General features: G+C 35.8%; 1 protein-coding gene across 1 annotated transcript in view; it reads right to left on the reverse strand.

Annotated features, from left to right (window-relative positions):
- The window catches only part of WDR17 (WD repeat domain 17), a 64,086-nt gene extending 58,651 nt beyond the window's left edge, over positions 1–5,435 (reverse strand). The window contains exon 1 of the mRNA XM_023514916.1: positions 5,370–5,435. Coding sequence (XP_023370684.1) covers positions 5,370–5,435 — 66 coding nt within the window. The remainder of the gene's footprint in view (positions 1–5,369) is intronic.
- Positions 5,436–19,991: the final 14,556 nt, after the last annotated feature.

Genomic DNA, 19,991 nt, shown 5'->3' on the forward strand with positions numbered 1-19,991 from the left:
TCCTAGTAATGGGACTGTAGGATCAAATGGGAGGTCTAATTTGAGTTCTTTGAGGATTCTCCATACTTCCTTCCAAAAAGGTTGTATTAGTTTGCAAATAAGAACATACACTGAGGGAAAGAATCCCTATTCAATAAATGGCACTGTGAGAACTGGATAACCACATATATAAAGCCTGAAACTGGACTTGCACCTTCTCTCCACTCATTAAAATTTATTCAAGATGGATAAAAGACCTAAATCTAAGGCATTAAACAATAAAAATCCTCAAAGAAAGTGTGGAGAAAACACTTGAAGGTATTGGCCTGGGGAAAGACTTTATGAAGAAGACTCCAGTGGTACCTGCTATAACAACAGCAAAAAAAAAAAAAAAAAAAAGAAAAAATGGAGTTTAATTAAACTGAATAGCTTTTGTACAGCTAAGGAGACAATAACCAAAGCAAAGAGACAACCACCAGAATAGGAAAAGATATTTGCATATTACCAATTGGACAAAAGCTTGATAACTAGAATCTACAGAGAACTCAAATTAAGCAACAAAAAAAGAGCCAACAGCCAACAATCCCTTCTATCAACGGGCAAATGAGATGAATAGAACCTTCTCTAAAGAAGACAAATGGCTAACAAACATATGAAAAATGCTCATTGTCACTAATTATCAGAGAAATGCAAATCAAACTCACCTTGAGATATCACCTAACCCCAGTGAGAATGGCCCACATCACAGACGCAAAGCTGCAGTTGTTGGGGTGGATGTGGAGAGAAGGGAACACTTTGACACTGCTAGTGGGAAAGAGCATCTTTTCATGTGCCTATTTATTAGTCCTTAGTACATCTTCATTGGAGAAATGTCTATTCAAGTCCTTTGCCCATATTTGAATCAGATGAATCATGTTCTCCGTTGAGTTTTAGTTTTCTATGTACTATATTTGGGATATTAATCTCTTATCAGATATGTGATTTTCAAAAATTTTCTTTCAGTCTGTGGGTTGCTTTTTAACTCTGTTGGATACTATCTTTCGATGCACACAATATTTTTATTTACACAAAGCCCAACTTGTCCATTTTTTCTTTTGGTATCATATTTCAGAAATCCCTAGTAAATCCAACATTGTGACGCTTTTGCCCTGTGTTGTCTTCCAAGAGTTTTGTAGTTTTTGTCTTACACTCAGGTCTTTGATTAATTTTAGTTTTTGTATATATTAGGTAAGGGTCCATTTCATCCATTTCCCAGAACTATTTGTTTAGAAGACTGTTCATTTCATACTGAATAGTCCTGACACACTTGTCAAGTAACATATGACCATATAAGCAAGCATATATATCTGGATCTCTATTCTATTCCACTGGTCTATGCATCTGCCTTTTTTCCAGTATGACGCTGTTTTGATTACTTTAGCATGGGGATAAGTTTTAACGTAAGGAAAGAGAAGTCCTTTACTTTTGTTATTTAGGGTTCCTTGAGATTCCATGTGAATTTTAGGATGAGTTTTTCAAAAATTCTGCAAAAAACATCATTTATATTCTGATAGGTATTACACTGAATGCCTGTATGCATATCAGTGAGTACTACTGAAATCTTAGCTATATTATGTCTTCCAGGCCAACCATTAATACAATAAACAGGACAAAATAGTATTTTATTATTAAAAACCTATGATTTATTTTTGTGTTGTCTTAACTTTAATTCTCTAACTGTTAATGATATACAATGGATATTTGTATATTGAACTTTAATCCAGTGATCTTTTTTTTTAATAATCCAGTGATCTTGTTGACTCACTTTTAATTCTTTTCTATATACAAAATTATGTTGCTTAGAAATAAAAAAATCTATAATTTTGATTAAAATTCAAAATATATAATATAAATTAAATATATAAATATTACTGAATTTAAAAATCTGAATGATTATGTACTCAACAACTACTAATATTTGAAACTTCTAGATTATTTTTAAAAGATCTATAAATACATATGATATTTATGTAGACTTTATTAAATTATATTCATAGTTGCAAGGAGATGAAACAAAATGTCCAGAAGCTTTCTTTATCTTAGTAGTTTTACCCTACTTTATATTAATAAATAGACTTATACTTATTTAAGTATCTTATCTTGAATGGTTACTCAATTAATGATTCTGTGTTCCTGAAAATAGAAAATATTCAACTGTAGGTACACTTCAAAATGTTCACATTTTAAATACAAATTCTAAAAAATATGTCACATATAAAGATCAGTAAACTTATTTGACTGTCACAAGTAACCTATTTCAGATTAAGTATTACCAACCCCTTATTATCCTTACTTTAGAATATGTTTCATTTTTAGGTAAACTACTTAAAAATTTTCATGTCTATCTCAAAGATTTATTGCTTCAGAAAATACAATCCTTTTGGCCCAGAAACAACACACTTTACTAATGAAGTACTAAAGATTTTAGCTAAGTAATGCAGATACATAACGGATTTAGGAAGAAAGCCTGAACATCGTTGTCACCTCAGGTGCAGTTGACAGTGGCCTGGCAACTATGGCTTCAGCAGCGAGATTACTTTCATTTTTTAATCTAAATTCTTCTCTTGGTTTCAATCTCACCCCATATGAAATACATACACTTTCAAAATAATTATACTAAATTTACTCCAGGGTCCAGTAAGGAATATATGGTGAAGACGCTTTGCACAGTTAAGTGAATGATTAATTTAAAAAAACATGATGAGGGTATCTATATTAATTTTGTACAAGTAATAAAGCTCATTTTTGAGCATCAAGATTATATGAAATATGGCAGTGCCCATAGCTCAGGTGGTAGGGCACTGGCCACATACACTGAGGCTGGTAGGTTAGAACCCAGCCTGGGCCAGCTAAAATGACACCAGCAACAAAAAAAATAGCCAGGCATTGTAGCGGGTGCCTGTAGTCCCAGCTACTTGGAAGGCTGAGGCAGGAGAATCTCTTACGCCCAAGAATTTGAGGTTACTGTGAGCTGTGATGTCATAGCACTCTATTCAGGTGACAGCTTGAGACTCTATCTCAAAAAAAAAAAAAAAAAGATTATATGAAATAATCATAATAGGCCACGTGTGGTGGCTCAAGCCTGTAATCCAAGCACTCTGAGAGGCAGAGGCTGGTGGACTGCTTGAGCTCAGGAGCTTAAGACCAGCCTGAGCAAGAGTGAGACCCATCTGTAAAAATAGCTGAGTGTCATGGAGGGCGCCTGTCATCCCAACTACTTGGGGGGCTGAGGCAAGAGGATCCCTTGAACCTAAGAGTTTGAGGTTGCTATGAGCTATGATGCCACAGCACTCAACCCCAGGGCAATTGAGTGAGATTCTGTCTCAAAAAAAAATCATAATAAAGTTTAAAATATAGATAATATAATAGAGTCAGAATACTAGAAAAATTAAATTATAAAAAAATTAAAATCAAGCCTAAATACACATATCTGTGTTTGTGTATAAGTGTATACATTTGTCATAAATATGTCATAATACAAATGCCAAATTTGTGTTCTAAAGACAAAATTTACACCTATATGTGAGTTTACCAATGCTACACCTTTAATTTACAATTTTTAACTCAAAAATTAGACTTTTCATGTAAACATTTAAAAAACAACTCTTAAAAAATCTGATATGCTAAATGCTGATTATACAGACTATATATGCATATACAAACTACATTAAAAAGAGTGAACTAGATTTTTGAAAGGAATTGAAGTCAATATTCATGCTCTAATTTTCTTCATTTAGAATAAGGCCTTTTGTTTTCATCTATGTCCATATAAAAACTGATCAAAACTTGAACCAGAAGAACCTCAAACTCAAAAAGATGAGATGGTAACTTTAGGGTCACTATATATCTCTATTTAAGTACAGCTACTCTTTAATATGTTTCAGAACTAGGGATTCACTTAGGAAGGCCTATAGTAGTATTAAATAGCCAAGAGGGCAAGATCTTGAATTCTCATGATCTCTAGGAGGTGCTCTAAAGTTACATCTATATTAGTAAAAAGCACATTTCTTGAAATCCACCTTGTCTCCCAAATTAGACTATCTTCCCTATCCCCACCTATAAAAAAAATATGAACTACCCTAAAAAAAAAGAAAAAAAAAAACCTCTTCTACTTCAAAACATCAGGAATCTAAGTGCTATTACATTTAAAATGCACTCTTACAATTCAAATAAGAATGCTGGCATTGTGTGCATGTGTGTGTGAGAGAGAGAGACAGCTAGAGACAGAGAACCTTGGAGTGCTATTATTAAACTCATAAACTAAAATATTTCCATCATTTATGGCTAAGGTTGGAATTCAGGAAGAAAAGCTACTCATTACTACCAAACTCTTTTCTGAAGGATGCTTGAGGATTTACAACATGAGAATCATTCTTCACTTAGATTTTCACCTAGTCACCTTGTTTACCACCAGGTTTCACAGCTTTAAAAAAAAAGTATGAGAAAAAGCCCATGCCACACTGCTTAGGATTTATAATTGAAAAGAAGTAAAACACTGATATGTGTGATAAATATTATTAAAGTGGAAATGTAAAAAAGAAGGAAGAAAAATAAAGTACTGCCTATCTTTATTATTTAGCAGCAGCATATTCCCTTGAACAAGAATAGTGGAAAATGTCATCACACTGCGGGATGATATTCTAGGTCTGTTGTTCCACTAATCAACGAAAATAAAAACCCACAAATTGTCTTCATTTAAATAATTAAGAACTCTTTCATTAAAAAAGGTAAAAATAATAAAAGAGAAGAAAAAGAATACATTATGCTAAACTAAATACATTTTGACAAGTTACATTTGAAATCTACTATTGCAATAATAGATGTTAATACTATTTTCAAAGTACTAAGCAAAAGTTATCATGGTAACAACATAGTTCCTCTTGAAACATAATTAATTGCCTAAAATTGTATCAGATGCAACGAGGTACTCTACTCTCTTTTATAATATTATTTAACAAATAGTATTAGCATACATTTATGTTCTATATCATTAAATGTTCTTCTTTATGTGAAATGCTTGAAATTATTACTATTTTCATATATTAATCTCATTATATAAAATGCTACTTTATGTTTGAAGCCTAAAAGACTTCCTGAAACATTACTAAGAATTCATCTAAAATCAAGATAGGAAAATAATATCTTTTCCTCAACATATAATTATAATTATCCTTACATACTGCATTCTTACTTCTGCTTTAAAACCCAACAATTAAGTGTCTTACTCATCCTCACAATTTTGCAATACAAATATGTCCACAGACTAAGTGATAGAGAAATACAGCTGTATGAGAAGTAATGCAGGAAAAAAAATCACAGGAAATTATAATTACAACATAAATATATCTTACTCTTTGTAGTCCTTCATACCAATCATCTTGCTCAAACCAATTTGATATGTAAGTCATCCAAGCCATAGATTGTTTCTATTTTAATCAAGGCAATTGGAAACTCGGCATCAGAATAGGCAGCACCTAAAGTAACAACAATGTGTTTCAGCCAAACATGATTTACCAAAATCTCTCTTGTGGCATGATGTTAGTACAAAATGTGAGAAGCACACAAATATTTCAGCTGAAACTATTTTAATAATTTACAAATTAACTGGGTGTAGTGGGCTGAGGCAGGAAGATCACTAAGCGCAGGAGTTTGAGGTTGCTTTGAGTTCTGTTGACGCCACTGCAACACTCTTGCCCAAGTGACAGGGGCAGACATTCTCTCAAAAACAAAACAAACAAATGAAGAAAACGCATCAGTGTACAAAGTTATGATTTAATAACAAAGAATTTTAAAAAACAAGTAAAGAAAAAAACAAAGTACCCTAAAAATCAGACTGTTTTCCCAGACATTGGATTTAATAAAAGAAGAAAAAAAGGCATGCTAAATTTCTCATTTTACAAAGGTAATTAATAGACATTAATTTGCTTCTTGATATTTAGGGAAAAACTGCCTCAAAATATCAGAAAGGAATTGGTTCAGGTCCTTTTATAATTTAAAAAGCAATATAAAATAATAAAAATTATAAAACAAATTCTTACAATTTTATCTTTAAGCTAAAATATACCATAAACAAAGTTGAAAGTAAAAAACTAGATAAAAACATATGAATAATATAAAACATCTTACTTAATATGCAAAGAGTAATTATAAATCAATGATCTGAAATGTTTATGTAGTTAATTTAAATAGCATGTTATAGTTATGTTTCTATATTTAAAAATTTATATATACCCACGAAAACATTAAAAACTAAAGAAATATATAGCACAAGGTAAATAGCTGGCTATTTCTGATTGGCAAGATAGGGAAATGTATTACTCCTTTGACTTATATTTTTTAAAAATTGTAATAATAACTGCTCAGTTCATTTATTCATTCAACAAATATTTATTGAGCAATAATTATGTGCCAGGCAGCCACTGAAGAAAAAGCCCTAAAAAAAAAGATAGAAATTCTGCCCACCCAGAGCTTTTGTTCTTGCAGCAAAAACTCAGAAAATGAGCATAACTAGTAAGTAAACAGTATATATATTAGAAGATAATATGTGGCATAGAGAAAAAATAATAGAAGGAAAGAGGATAAGGAGTTCAGGAGATAGAGTCACACTGTAAATGGTATGGGAAGCCTCACAAATGAAACATCTGAAGGAGACAAATGAGAAAAGTATGAAGACAGCTGGTGGAAAAGCTGGTTAAATGGAGGGAGCACAAAAGCAATACTCTGTGACATGTTCCTGGCAGGTCTGAGTAATGGTAAATAATCAACAAAAGCTCCTAAGAACATGTATTCAAAGATCAGAAATATACCAGGATGCAGAAAGTCAAGATAGTTTCATTAAATGCATCCTTCTATTCTTCTGAGTTGTGTCAATTTTCTGTAATGGGAATGTATTACGCTTATTACTAAAAATCAAAAAACAGAACCCTAAAAGTATCTGGCTGAAATATCAGCCTTTAAAATTTGGATATACTATATGCTCAGAACTGTGCAAAAAATATTTTTTCTCATTATATAATCAATACATGCTGTTTGAAAAACACTTGAAAAATGCAGAAAATTGGAAGAAATATTTTAAAAATCTGTTACAGCTAGGCTCAGTGGCTCACGCCTGTAATCCTAGCACTCTTGGAGACTGAGGTGGGTGCACTGCCTGAGCCCCCAGGTTGGAGACCAGTCTGAGCCAGAGCAAGACCTTGTCTCTAAAAATAGCAGGGTGTTGTGGTAGGTGCCTGTAGTCCCAGCTACTTGGGAGGCTGAGGCAAGAGAATCCCTTAAGCCCAAGAGTTTGAAGTTGCTGTGAGCTATGATGCCATCGCACTCTACTGAGGGTGACAAAGTGAGACTCTGTCTTTAAATAAATAAATAAAATAAATAAAAATAAAAAATCCATTACATTCCCTTAAGACTTTCCTTTGTTCTTTATCCATAATTCTAAGTGACCACTATTATCATTGTGAAATGAAGAGTCATAGATTATCAAGGATAAATAAGAGTTTTAAAGATCTCTTAATAAGTGTATCGCAAAGTGTGCTTCACAGGTCTTCTGCATTGAGTTAATTTAGAAACTTGCTAAAAATACAGATTCTGTCTCACACCCCAAATCAAATGAATCAAAATCTTGGGGTGGAGCTTTTTAAACATCATCCCCAGATGATTTATGTGCATAAATAGAACTTAAAACTTACTGACCTAGTTCAACGATAGTAAAGTTGAGTCAGCAGAAAAACTGTCTCTGATGATCTTCTACTGATTGAGATAAAATCTTCAATTTCTATACTTTCTGAGTTTACCTTTTACATGCTTGGTAGGGTCTTATAGCTAAGCATTCCCAATATATGTCAAATCATGATGTTCTTAAAAGCTTAGATGGTAAAATAGGTCACAAGCACAGTATTAGCTGGATTAAAATCCTAGATTAGGTAGCAAGTAGAAAAGAATAAGGTCATTATGGCAGTTCTAGTCTGAGCTCACAAAATGACCACTTACACCAGTATGAATTCCATTTTGGTCAGCAAAACATACTATGTAAGATCAAGTACTGCGTATCAAAGGAACCAGATGCGTGGAAAGGTGAAAGCAGTGATCGTCATCATCCATCTACATATACTCGTTTTTATGCTTTCCTACATTTTAACCACCAAAATGAAAATTATGAGGATTTGAATCCCAGGGTAGAATTACTAGGTGCTTGGAGGATTACAGAGTTTTTTTGTGCTGTGATGTGGAAATGATTTTTGATTTGAGGGAAGAAGTGAGCCGTTTTTACTTGAACAGGCTCATTCACATACTTTCCTATGTGACCATTCCCAGTCAGCCAGCCACAGAAAATGGAGGGCAGGGAAATATTTGTATCCATAAACTAAGATGTTAGAAGAAAACATTCCATTGAGAGAACATTATGAAAGGAAATAAGTAAATATTTGTCATTTAAAATACAGAATTATTTCCACAATAGGTCATAGCAAAAAAGTGTAGCCTTATTTTTATCAATAGATCATTTCTCATGAAAAAAGACTGACGGGAATATGCCAGAAATTTTTCTGTACACCCGAGGACTTCTGTTTCCCTTTTTAATTAATAAAGTTAGTGAGCTCGGTTTTGTGTATGAGTTTTTGGAGCAGGATAGGCCTTTATGTTTATCTTTCCTGTCAACCTCAGGACTTCCACTTAACAGAAAGTCATTTATGCTTGCATTTTCACGTTCTCAACAAAGGTGTTAAAAAATCATTTTGACAGCAGTGCCTGTGGCTCAAAGGAGTAGGGCGCTGACCCCACACACTGGAGGTGGCAGGTTCAAACCCAGCCCTGGCCAAAAACTGCAAAAAAAAAAAAAAAAAAAAAAAATCATTTTGACAAGTCAATTGAGAAAAACCAGCAAAGGAAATGGAAGCTTGGAAACTAAAAAACTTGAAAAAAATAGACTACATAGACACTAAACTTGAAAATATCTTCTATATATATCTAATATATTAACAAAGGCCTGAAATAAGTCCTAAAATTTGATAAGGAGCCTATGTACAGGTCAGATAGTTTGCTCATCTATGCATTATTTCACCTGTCACAGATTATACTCTTAGCCAGGCATCCTCAAACTATGGCCCGCAGGCCACATGCGGCCTGCCGAGGAAATTTATCGGGCCCACTGGGTGTTATTGCCACAGCTGCCTGACCTGCTTAGGAGCCAACTCATCCCGAAGCCCACAGTCTAGCCCTCCAACGGTCTCAGGGACAATGAACTGGCCCCCTGTTTAAAAAGTTTGAGGATCCCTGCTAGCCAAAATAAAATTCCCCTTACCATGAACTAATGTAATTAATTATGAAGGTGAGACATCATGTCCAAAAAGCTATTAAGATATAAATATTAATAAAATATATTTACTCTTAATTTTCAGGAATAAGTGAATTTATTTAGTAGTTTAAGGTATCCCCAAGTATAAAGCTTCAGAAATGGAATGGGGCATGGACATTATCAGCTCAAGAGGCAACCAAGTCTCCATGGCATAATGTTTCTTATAGCAGTACTTCTCAAACTCTACCTTGCATAAGAATTACTTGAGGCTTGTTAAAATGTAGATTCTTGGGCCTTTCCCTCAGAAATTTTGTTTTGGGCAGGGTGTGGTCCAAGAATCTTTATGTCCCAAGAGATGCCAATACTGCAGGTCTAAGGCACACTTTGAGTGACAGGGCTATAGACAGCATCGAAGACCAACAGAGAAGAAAACCCAGATGATAAATGTCTCCAATTTAAATTTCACCTAAGGATACCAGTAATCTAGGCTTCTGACATCACTTCCAAAAGCATCTTATTTTGAACATTCTTACCATTTAATTTGAAGTGTGATGCTACATATGCTTATATACCACGAGGTGCATTGGGATAAAGAATTTCTTAGGTAACCAGACCTCAAATCACAAAAGACTTGGCAGCAAAACTTAGATTGTATTAAGATACGAATCAATACAGTATATAAATCTGGAGAAAATATTTTTTCACTAATATTTTAAATAAGCTTTCTATACGAGACCAAACACATGCATATTGTTTATTATGTACAACAAATCTTTTAACAATACAAAAGTGACTTAGTTATTCAAACTTTTGACTTAGTCACCTAAAGAAAGGCAAAAAAAGAGAAAATGATGTTGGTGATTTATTTTCTAGCCCTTTAGAGGGGCAGCTCCATGCTGAGTGTCAGCACTCGGGGTTCTAGTCCAGCTTTCCCTCTCCTAATTCTGAGACCCATAATTTTTATCTTTGTGCTCTCATCTACAAAATAATAGTGTGAGATTCAGTGGTTCTTAAGGATCCTTCTGGTTTAAATTCTGAAATGGCTCCTTCCAACCCATTACCATGTTTATCTTAAAAATAGAATGTTGGCATAACTCTTTTCTGTAAGTCATTCATAACATTTTATCTGAAACAACCAAATTTAATTAAACATTAGCTATTTTTCATTAATCAAATATTCAATTTTTTCCTTTTTATGTATACACACTTCCCACTTCATAAAACAAATATTCAATTTTTAGACTGTACATGGAACTGTTTATATTAGAAAATGAAGGGTTCATTATAACACAGTAAACATGAGCACTGCATGTAATGGGAATTATTTTCTACTTTCCAATTTGAAAGTAAGTTGTATGTTTGTGTGTGTGAGATATGAAATTGAACTTGTTATACATCATTGTAATGAGCCTGCCCGGGATATCAGTACATGCTCACAACTTAAAGCATTAAAAAAATCTGGAAGAAGAAAATAAACCTATGCATAAGGAAAATTGCTTATTGACCCATTTTGAGTTCTCTGTCTCTGAACATTCAATCTATAACCAATTACTGAAAGCTTTGGAGATGTTTTTGTTTATCTGTTTGTTTAGACTGGGCCTGGTTTTATTGCCTGAGCTAGAGTGCAGTGACTTCATTATATTTTAGCACAACCTCAAACTTCTGGCCTCAAAAGATCCTCTTGCCTCAGCCTCCCAAAGTGTTAGAATACTAGAATTACAGGTGAGCCATAGCACAGCCCATGTGTTAAATCTTTTAAGTTCCTCGCAGACAAATGGAAATTTATTTCTTTTACCTTTTGCTAGAATTTCCCTGAATGTGATAGTTATTAATTATCCTTATAAATAAGCAAATAAGATTAATTAACTCCTATATTGTCTTACTATAGAAGATTTATATTACTCCCTGTTTCTATGGTTCCCTCCCTCCCTCCCTCTCTCCTTTCCTTCCTTCCTTCCTTTCTTTTTTTAAGAAAGAAACTTTGTGGCCCTTCGTAGAATGCTGTACCATCACAGCTCACAGCAACTTCAAACTCTAGAGCTTAGGTGATTCTCTTGCCACAGCCTCCCAAGTAGCTGGGACTACAGGCACCCACAACATCCAGCTTTTATTTGTAGAGACAGGGGTCTCACTCTGGCTCAGGCTAGTCTCGAACCTCTGAGCTCAGGGCAATCCACCTGCCTTGGCCTCTCAGAGTGCTAGGATTATAGGCATGAGCCACCTCGCCTGGCCTCTATGGTGTATTTCTTAAATTAGAATGTAAAATTCCAGAATTTTAGAAGATAATTGGTCTACTGAACTGTGTTTTATAAGTACATTTAAAGTAAGAAAAGGTAAGACATTTATCATTATATACAAAAAACCCCGATTTCACTCCAGTAGCTGATAATGTGACATCTGAAAGTCAAATGCTAGATGTAACTCCAATTATAGGCTTTCTTTTTTTTCCCTAAAGTCTAGCCTACTTGAAATGTTTCAATTTCTCTTCAGTTATATTTGTCTTATCACTGAAATCAAGTGAAAACAAGCTGAATTCTGTCTTGTAATGAGATAGCCCAGGCTTTGTCACATGAACTTTTAAATCAAAGCTGGTAATGTTATAGTGTCTCCCTACCAATTTTTGTTACCAAAGTTAAAAGTTCTTCTTGAACATTTTAAGTAAACTCAAATAAGAAAAAAACATTTTCCTCTACGTCTTGTTTCCCTACAGAGTAGATCCTTTGGAGAATTTCTAAAATTCTTTTCGGGTATCCATATCTAATTTCTTGCTTACAAATCACCAAGGATAGTCTCATTACCAGGGAGAGAATAATTGCCATTTTATTACTAGAGAACCAAAGCATGGTCTTGAGTATTGAAAAGTGCCCTCTAATTCTTATTTTAGGCTCAGCATCAGTAGCTCAGTGGCTAGGGCGCTGGCCACATACACTGAGGCATTGTGGCAGGTGCCTGTAGTCCCAGCTACTTGGGAGGCTGAGGCAAGAGAATCACTTAAGCCCATGAGTTTGAAATTGCTGTGAGCTATGATGCCACAGCACTCTACTTAAGGCAACATAGTGACACTCTGTCTCAAAAAAAAAACTTAATAATAATAATTCCTAGTTTAATATGATTCTGAAATGAAAGAAAAGAAACAGCCTGGTTTTTCCTTTTTTATTTTTTTTTAGACAGAGTTTCACTCTGTCACCCTGGGTAGAATGCTGTGGGATCATGACAGCTCACAGCAACTTTTAACTCCTGGGCTCAAGTGATCCTCCTGCTTCAGCCTCCTAAGTAGCTGGGACTGCAGGCACCTGCCACCAGGCTCACCTGGTATTTCTATTTTTAGTAGAGACAGGGTCTCACTCTTGCTCAGGTTGGCCTTGAAGTCCTGAGGGCAACGGATCCACCTGCCTCAGCCTCTCAGAGTGATGGAATGACAGGGGTGAGCCACTGTGCCCAGCTGAAGAAGCCTGACTTAATAATATACTACTACTCTCAATCTTCTAGTAAGATTTCTATGAATTAAATTACTCTCAGTGAAATCTCTCTTCCTGAAGACACACTGGAAACTCTAAGACCTCACTTTAATTTTCAATCTATTAAATAGAACAGATATAAAAAATATAGAAGGAGATAATTCAGCAGTTATAGAAAGTAGTAATATTGCTTGCATATACATCATTACCATGAATGGCTGGGTAAACTGTAATTATTCAGTATTATAATTCAATTATATGATAAACTTACTTTCCCTGCATAGATCAAATTTCAAATAAATTCTGTAATACAGAAAGAAACTGTGGATCCTTCAAAATTTTTGGAATTTCATCTTCACTATAGTATTCAGGCAAACAAAATTAGGTAGTCAGGAGACTTTGCACACATTTTATTAAGAGTGACAACCCAATCATTCATGTTTGACGTCTAGTACCCATCAGAGTAAAACAAACATAAAACTGTTCTTAAATGTCTCTGAGTAATTTAAAACATCCACTGGCCCCTCTATGCCCCAGCTAGGGGTTATAAGGTGGAGTCTTTGGAAAACAGCAACAACAACAACAAAGCCCACATAAGCCGTAGTAGTCCCTCTACTGGGAGCAGAATTTAAAAACATTGTTTTCCAAGCTAAATTAACTTATGGCTTTCTACTACATGGAATTATTATGTGACTAATGGGTAATTTAAAAAATTAAAGTATGGTGGCTCATGCCTGTAATCTCAGCACTCTGGAAGGCCGAGGCAGGAAGACTAACTGACATCAGGAGTTTGAGACCAGCCTAAACAAGAACAAGATCCTGTCCACAAAAAAATAGAAAAATGTGTCAGGTGTGGTGGTGTACCTCTGTAGTCCCAACTACTCAGAAGGCTGAGACAGGAAAATTGCTTGAGCCCAGGATTTTTTTTTTTTTTTTGAGACAGAGCCTCAAGCTATCCCCCCTGAGTAGAGTGCTATGGCATCACAGCAGCTCACAGCAACCTCCAACTCCTGGGCTCTCCTGCCTCAGCCTCCCAAGTAGCTGGGACCACAGGCACCCACCACAACGCCTGGCCATTTTTTTGCTGCAGCCGTCATTGTTTGGTGGCCCTGGGCTGGATTTGAACCCACCACCTTAGGTGTATGTGGCTGGCGCCTTAGCCGCTTGAGCCACAGGCGCCAAGCCTGAGCCCCGGATTTGAGGTTGCTGTGAGCCATGATGACAGCACTACAATCTAGCCAGAGCAAGAGTGAGTCCCTGCCTCCCCTCAAAATAGTATAGCAATATTTAATTATTAAAAAATAAAGAATTTTAAAACTTTTAAGTAAGTATATTTAATGTTGTCTTCAGGAGTGCCCACAGTCCTTTAAGCAGTCCTATTAACACAGGAGAAAGGAGTTTCTTTAACACAGGAGAAAGTAAGATCAACATAAATAAAAAATCCATCAGTTATTTTTACATAATGTAAGTTTATGAAGTGTACTCAAGAGTTTTTTTCTTTTATTATTACTATGTACCACTTTGAAATAGGAGATTCGTTTGTTCTAATTTAGAAAACTTCCCAGGAACTCTTAAACTCTTAATGCAATGACCTAAAACTATCATTTGTAACAATCTGTAAACAAGCCATTAAAACATGTTTCCCCAAATTTTACTGACTCATAGAACAAGAAAGGTTGTCAGACTGCTTATTTCAGACATCTACATTCAAACAAGTAAGAAAGATATAACTATTTTTTCTCAATACTTAGTCTCAAACACACTCAAACACTAAGTCTCTTCATCTTAAAAGAGTATAAATTTGCTTGTTCTACAGAATTTGGAATTAGCTCCTGTCAAACAAGGTAGTGATAAGGCAATTCATAAGTCTATAAAAGCATAAAATACTTAAACCTTTGTTGAATTCAATTTATTAATTCTCATAACTTGATTTTCATCTATTTTCTGTTTTTTTGCAACTCAGAAATGTTCTGACTGCTAGAAGTGACAATTATTTCATGTTGTTGAGCTTTGACTCTTATTTTGTACTGTTTTTATAATGAACATGAGGTTTTTTTTTATTATTAATTGTTTTTTCTCTCTATAAAGTATTTATGAAAGATTCAGAAATGTCATCTCTCTTAAAAACCTTGGTAAAGATATATGTGTATATATCTCAAAATAGTCATAAATACTTCTTTCAGATAATAATTGAACTTTTCACTATATTTCATTCAAATCAATTGCTTTTAATTGATACAGTTAAAAAGTCAGCCTAAATTTTTTGTTCCTTTTAATCTTTGCATGCAAAATAGCCTGTTTTCGGGGGAGGGGCTATGGAACACCTTTTTATTTAAGGCTTTCTCAGTGCAACCGTGCAGATAATTTATACAGGATATGTCTGGCCGGCACAGTGCTGAGAATTAACAACCTAGAGACATACTCCACACATACATATATATGCACTTGATCACCTTAAAAAAAAAAAAAAGTCTCCCGAAATGGTCACAGATTACAGCCAAGGGGCAGTTCACATATCCCCACGTCGGCAGTTGGCTGTGCCTTGCGCCAGCTAAAGGAGTGACACTGAAACTCAGGGGGATCATCCCATTAGGCAGCACGGTGTGCAAAGCTGCCGCTGGACGCACACACCCTAGTTAGTCACCAAGGAGAGAGGCCCGAGTCTCCTCCACCCCCCTCACCAGACGCCACACGTTTTTCGGGAAGTCCCCTCCTCTGCAGGCCGCACGTGCCCGGGCCTTACCCAGCTGCCCCACGGCTGCTCCTTACCTGGCGCGGGAGGCGGCCGCCACCGCGGACAGCAGAAGGTGCTGAAGCGGACGCGGCTACAGCGCCGCCACCGCCCGCGCGAGGACCCGCCCGGCCCTCCCCTCCCCGCCGCCGGCCCCGGGGCTCCCAGGGGCGGCGAGGCCGCCAGGCCCCGGCGGGGGGCGCCGCGAGCCCAGCCGTTCAGGCCCCGCCCTTGGAGGGCCAAGTTATAGCCACGCCGGCCTCTGATTGGACCGCGTTGAAGCAGGGCTCGGGGGAGGCGGAAGTGGCTCGTGACCCCTGGAGACCGCGCAGAGGGACCAGCGGTTACCTAGCAACGGGAGTCAGGAGGGGCGGAAGGCGCGGAAGGCGCGGTTGCCAGGCGCTTTGGGGAGGTTTCAGGCAGAGAGGATTTGCAAAGCGGGTGCTAACAACACAATCCCCACCGAGTCTGGAATTTCTAGGAAAAGCACCCAAGAAAACAATAAGTAAATCATCCTCTTTCTGGGGGACTTGGAGGAGGGACCAGGCTGCTGCTCTGCTCTTACACCAGCACCTGGAATGCGGCTGCAGGCAGCTCCAGCAGCTCAGGGGGACGCCGCTATGTATAAGTTTATTTGTTTCTATTTGTCTAGTTGCATATAGTTAATTTACCTGCCTTCGCAGTGTGCAAAACTAGTCATTTTGCCCGTGGAATCTGATTGAATGGAAATGCTTGGGTACTAGATCAACTTATTATTAATAGGGTTTTCATATCTCTGAAATGTCTTCACTACCTGTAGCCTTTATCCAGCACCTGAGAGAAAACAAGCCTTCACGTATTCTAAATAAAGTGCCATGTATTAAGATTTATTGAGCTTGAATTATATACCAGGCTCTGAATAGTCAATAAATGAATGGTCTACCACAGCTAGAGAAAGTCCTTGAACATAATTCCTATCCCGGCAGATTTTATTCCTCTTTTCAGCCCAAGTATTCTCCCTAGAGACTATTGCCTACCAAGGCACTTATTATCCTATTTGGTAAATAATAATTTACTTTGAAGTTGATTCTTCATATGAACAATAAACTTGTTAAGTACTGGGATCAGTCCTTACAACTTTGTTCCCTAATGAATAGCAGGTCCTCATTAACTAGTTCATGGATAGATGGAAAGATAGATGGATGGAAAAATGAATTAGCACATAATCTACCAGATAAAATATAAGGAGATCAACTAAATACAATTCAATTGTGTTAAGTTCTAATGTAGGGCTACATGAAAGTGCTATGAGATAATTTCAGATGAGGGAGAAATTTTTCTTCCAATATGTTCAGGGAAATTTTCATTAAGATTGATATTTTAGCAGAGATTAGAAAAATAAGAAAATAGCTTAGGAAAAACACAGAATTCCATATATAGGTTAGACTTTAACCTCTAAGTTAAGGGAATACATTGAAGTATATAAAATCAGTGCTTTTTCTTGAAGGAGGATACCTTAGAAATGTTGAGAGGTCCATATGGCACAGAGGGAGACAGGGAGAAGGGAGGGGGACAGGGAGTCCAAAAAAAAAAAAAAAAGAAAGGAAGAAAAGTTCTCTTTATTCTGATTTTCATTCATTCTTTTATCCAACAAGTGTTTAATGTGATGTTCTCATCCCATAAGGAAAAAAAATCGTCCTCATTTAGGCAGGCTGACAGTTTCAGGGAAATCATTACTTCTTAACACTCCCAGTACATGGAGTTCTGCAGGATTAAATTTAAAAGCAGAATGATTAGGGGAGCCAAATGAGGCCAGTTAATTCATCCTCAAGGCTGAGCAAGTTCAGTGACAGCAGTGGCTTTGAAAAAGGTGTTCAATGCAATTTTATGTGGCAAAGGCCTTTTCTATGGATATTCTGAATAAAAAACCAACTAGGATAAACTTCTTCAACTTAAAATTTAGGAAAATTTAGCCAATAGGACTTTAGATTCACCCAAATTAAATGCCCTCACATTATTTTAATGTTAAAAATGGTAAGAGAGCAGAGACACACATAACAACGACAACAAACATTAACTGATGTGCAGTAAATATGTAGAGAATTAAATACTTAAAGATTTACTATATGTAAAAACACTTGAAATTGAAAACGTTTTGGACCAAGTGTGATGGTTCACATCTGTAATACTAGACGCTGGGAGGCTGAGGTGGGAGGATCACTTAAGCTCAGGAGTTTGAGACTAGCCTGACCAAGAATGAGACCCCATCTCTACTAAAAACAGAAAAATTAGCCAGTTGTGGTGGTGGGGCACCTGTCATCCCAGCTACTGGGGAGGTGGAGGCAGAAGGATGACTTGAGCTCTAGGGTTTGAGTTGCTGTGAGCTAGGCTGAGGCCATGACACTCTAACCTGAGTAACAAAGTGAGATCCTGTCACAAAAAAGTTTTTTTGAAAATGTTTTTTAATAAATATATGTATATAATTTACTTCCACAATATTGACTACAAAAAATTAACATTTCTATTATGAAATGTAGTAACGCAGTTATCAGAATGGCATAAATTAACCAAATAATCCAAAAAAATTTCAGATCTCTTTAGAACAAAATTGATTGAATTCTTCTAATTCTTTTTAAGTCATAACATATTTAAACAAAAAGTACAGTAAACATCTATTTTTAGTAAATTTTGTTTCTGTTCTACTTGTGTTATCTTTAAAAAAAATAACACAGGGGTCGTGCCTGTGGCTCAAAGGAGTAGGGCATTGGCCCCATATACTGGAAGTGGCGGGTTCAAACCTGGCCCTGGCCAAAAACTGCCAACAACAACAAAAAAAAAAAGATAAAAAAACATATTATACATGGAGTGGAATTGTCCTTTTTACCTCTTGTCACTGGTTTACTTTTTCATTTTACCCAGATGTAACTAATGTAACAAATACCTATATGTTCTAAATTTGTTTTTTTCTGTCATTATTTAAAAAATTTTATATGTACTTGTATACATACGTATACATATATATATATATGTAGGTAGGTATAATTCATTCATTTTGATTGATATCTATCTCATATTAGGAATATAGAATATATCACCACAAATATTTATAAGCCTACTGATGAGTAGTTAAGTGAGTGAACTTTTCTCTAATACAAAATGCAGTGAATGTCCTTGTATGTAGATTTGTCTATGAGTTTCTCAGACTACAAAATGGAACTAGTGTGTCATGATATGCTTGCATCTTCAGGTGTAACAGTCAATACCAAATTGCTCCAAATTTACACTGTAACCACCAGTGTGAATATTCTCATTGCTCTGGATCCTCACCAACATCATATTTTCACCTTATTTCCAACCTTATGAATGAAAAATGACATTTCCACATGACTTAAATTTGTGTTATATGTTCTGATTTTGTTGAAATAGAGCATTATTTTGCATTTATGAGTATTCACTTTCTTTATTTTCCTAACTGATTTGTAGTTTTTAAATATTCAGGGTATTAATCAGTGTTAGATGTACCTATTGCAAATACCTCTCCAAATCTAAAGTTGTGAAAAATTATCCATCACTATTTAAATATTTATTCTATTTTCTGCTTCTAAAATTTTGAGCGAGCCAATAATAGAATTTATATTCTGGCTGGGCCTGGTGGCTCATGCCTGGAATCCTAACACTCTGGGAGCCAAGGTGGGTGGATTGCTTGAGCTCAGGAATTTGAGAGGAGCTGGAGCAAGAGTGATTCTCTGTACTAAGAATAGAAAAACTAGCCAGCTGTGGTGGCGGACATTTGTATTTTCAGCTACTTGGAAGGCTGACACAAGAGGATTGCTTGAGCTCAGGTATCTGAAGTTGCTGTGGGCTAGGCTGATACTCTACCCAGGGGGACATGGTAAGACACTATCTCAAAAAAAAAATTATTAATTCTACCTGTCATGTCTTTATTTCCTTTCATCCTTATAATCTTTGTCCCTTAGGGATGAATTCTTTATGACTCTCTCAGTACATTATTCCAATTTAATGAATTTTTCTTTTCTTCAAGTACTTTCAAAGTGATGATTCTTATTGTATCTCAAACAGAAATTTTATATTTTGGTAAAAAGCATAGGCAACTTTCATCAGAGGTAGATATTATGACTCTCTAAATGTAAAATTCTCCATGATGGGGATTCAATTCATATATATGTGTGTATTTATATACTTTCTATGTGTTTAAATAAAATTTATTAAAACTTACAAGTAGAATGAAGAAATACATATAATAGATTGAAGCAGTGCAATAGAATAGGCCAAGCTAAAATAAAGCAAAGTTCCAATTTCTGGTTCTAGAAAATATGCCTTAGGCCCTTTTGCTGTGAAAACAAGGCAAGACGCTGTTACTATGAATGGGAGTCCCATGTGAAGCAATTTGCTGAAAACATTTCAGAAGACTTTGGGCCCCAAAGATAAAGTGTTTTGGTTTGTTTATTTGTTTGTTTGAAGGATCACTGCCAGTGCTTACTTTTTTTTTTTTTTT

The sequence above is a fragment of the Otolemur garnettii genome, unplaced genomic scaffold (genome assembly GCF_000181295.1).
Source record: "Otolemur garnettii isolate 467f Iridium unplaced genomic scaffold, OtoGar3 scaffold00061, whole genome shotgun sequence".
In the NCBI taxonomy this organism is placed as follows: Eukaryota; Metazoa; Chordata; class Mammalia; order Primates; family Galagidae; genus Otolemur; species Otolemur garnettii.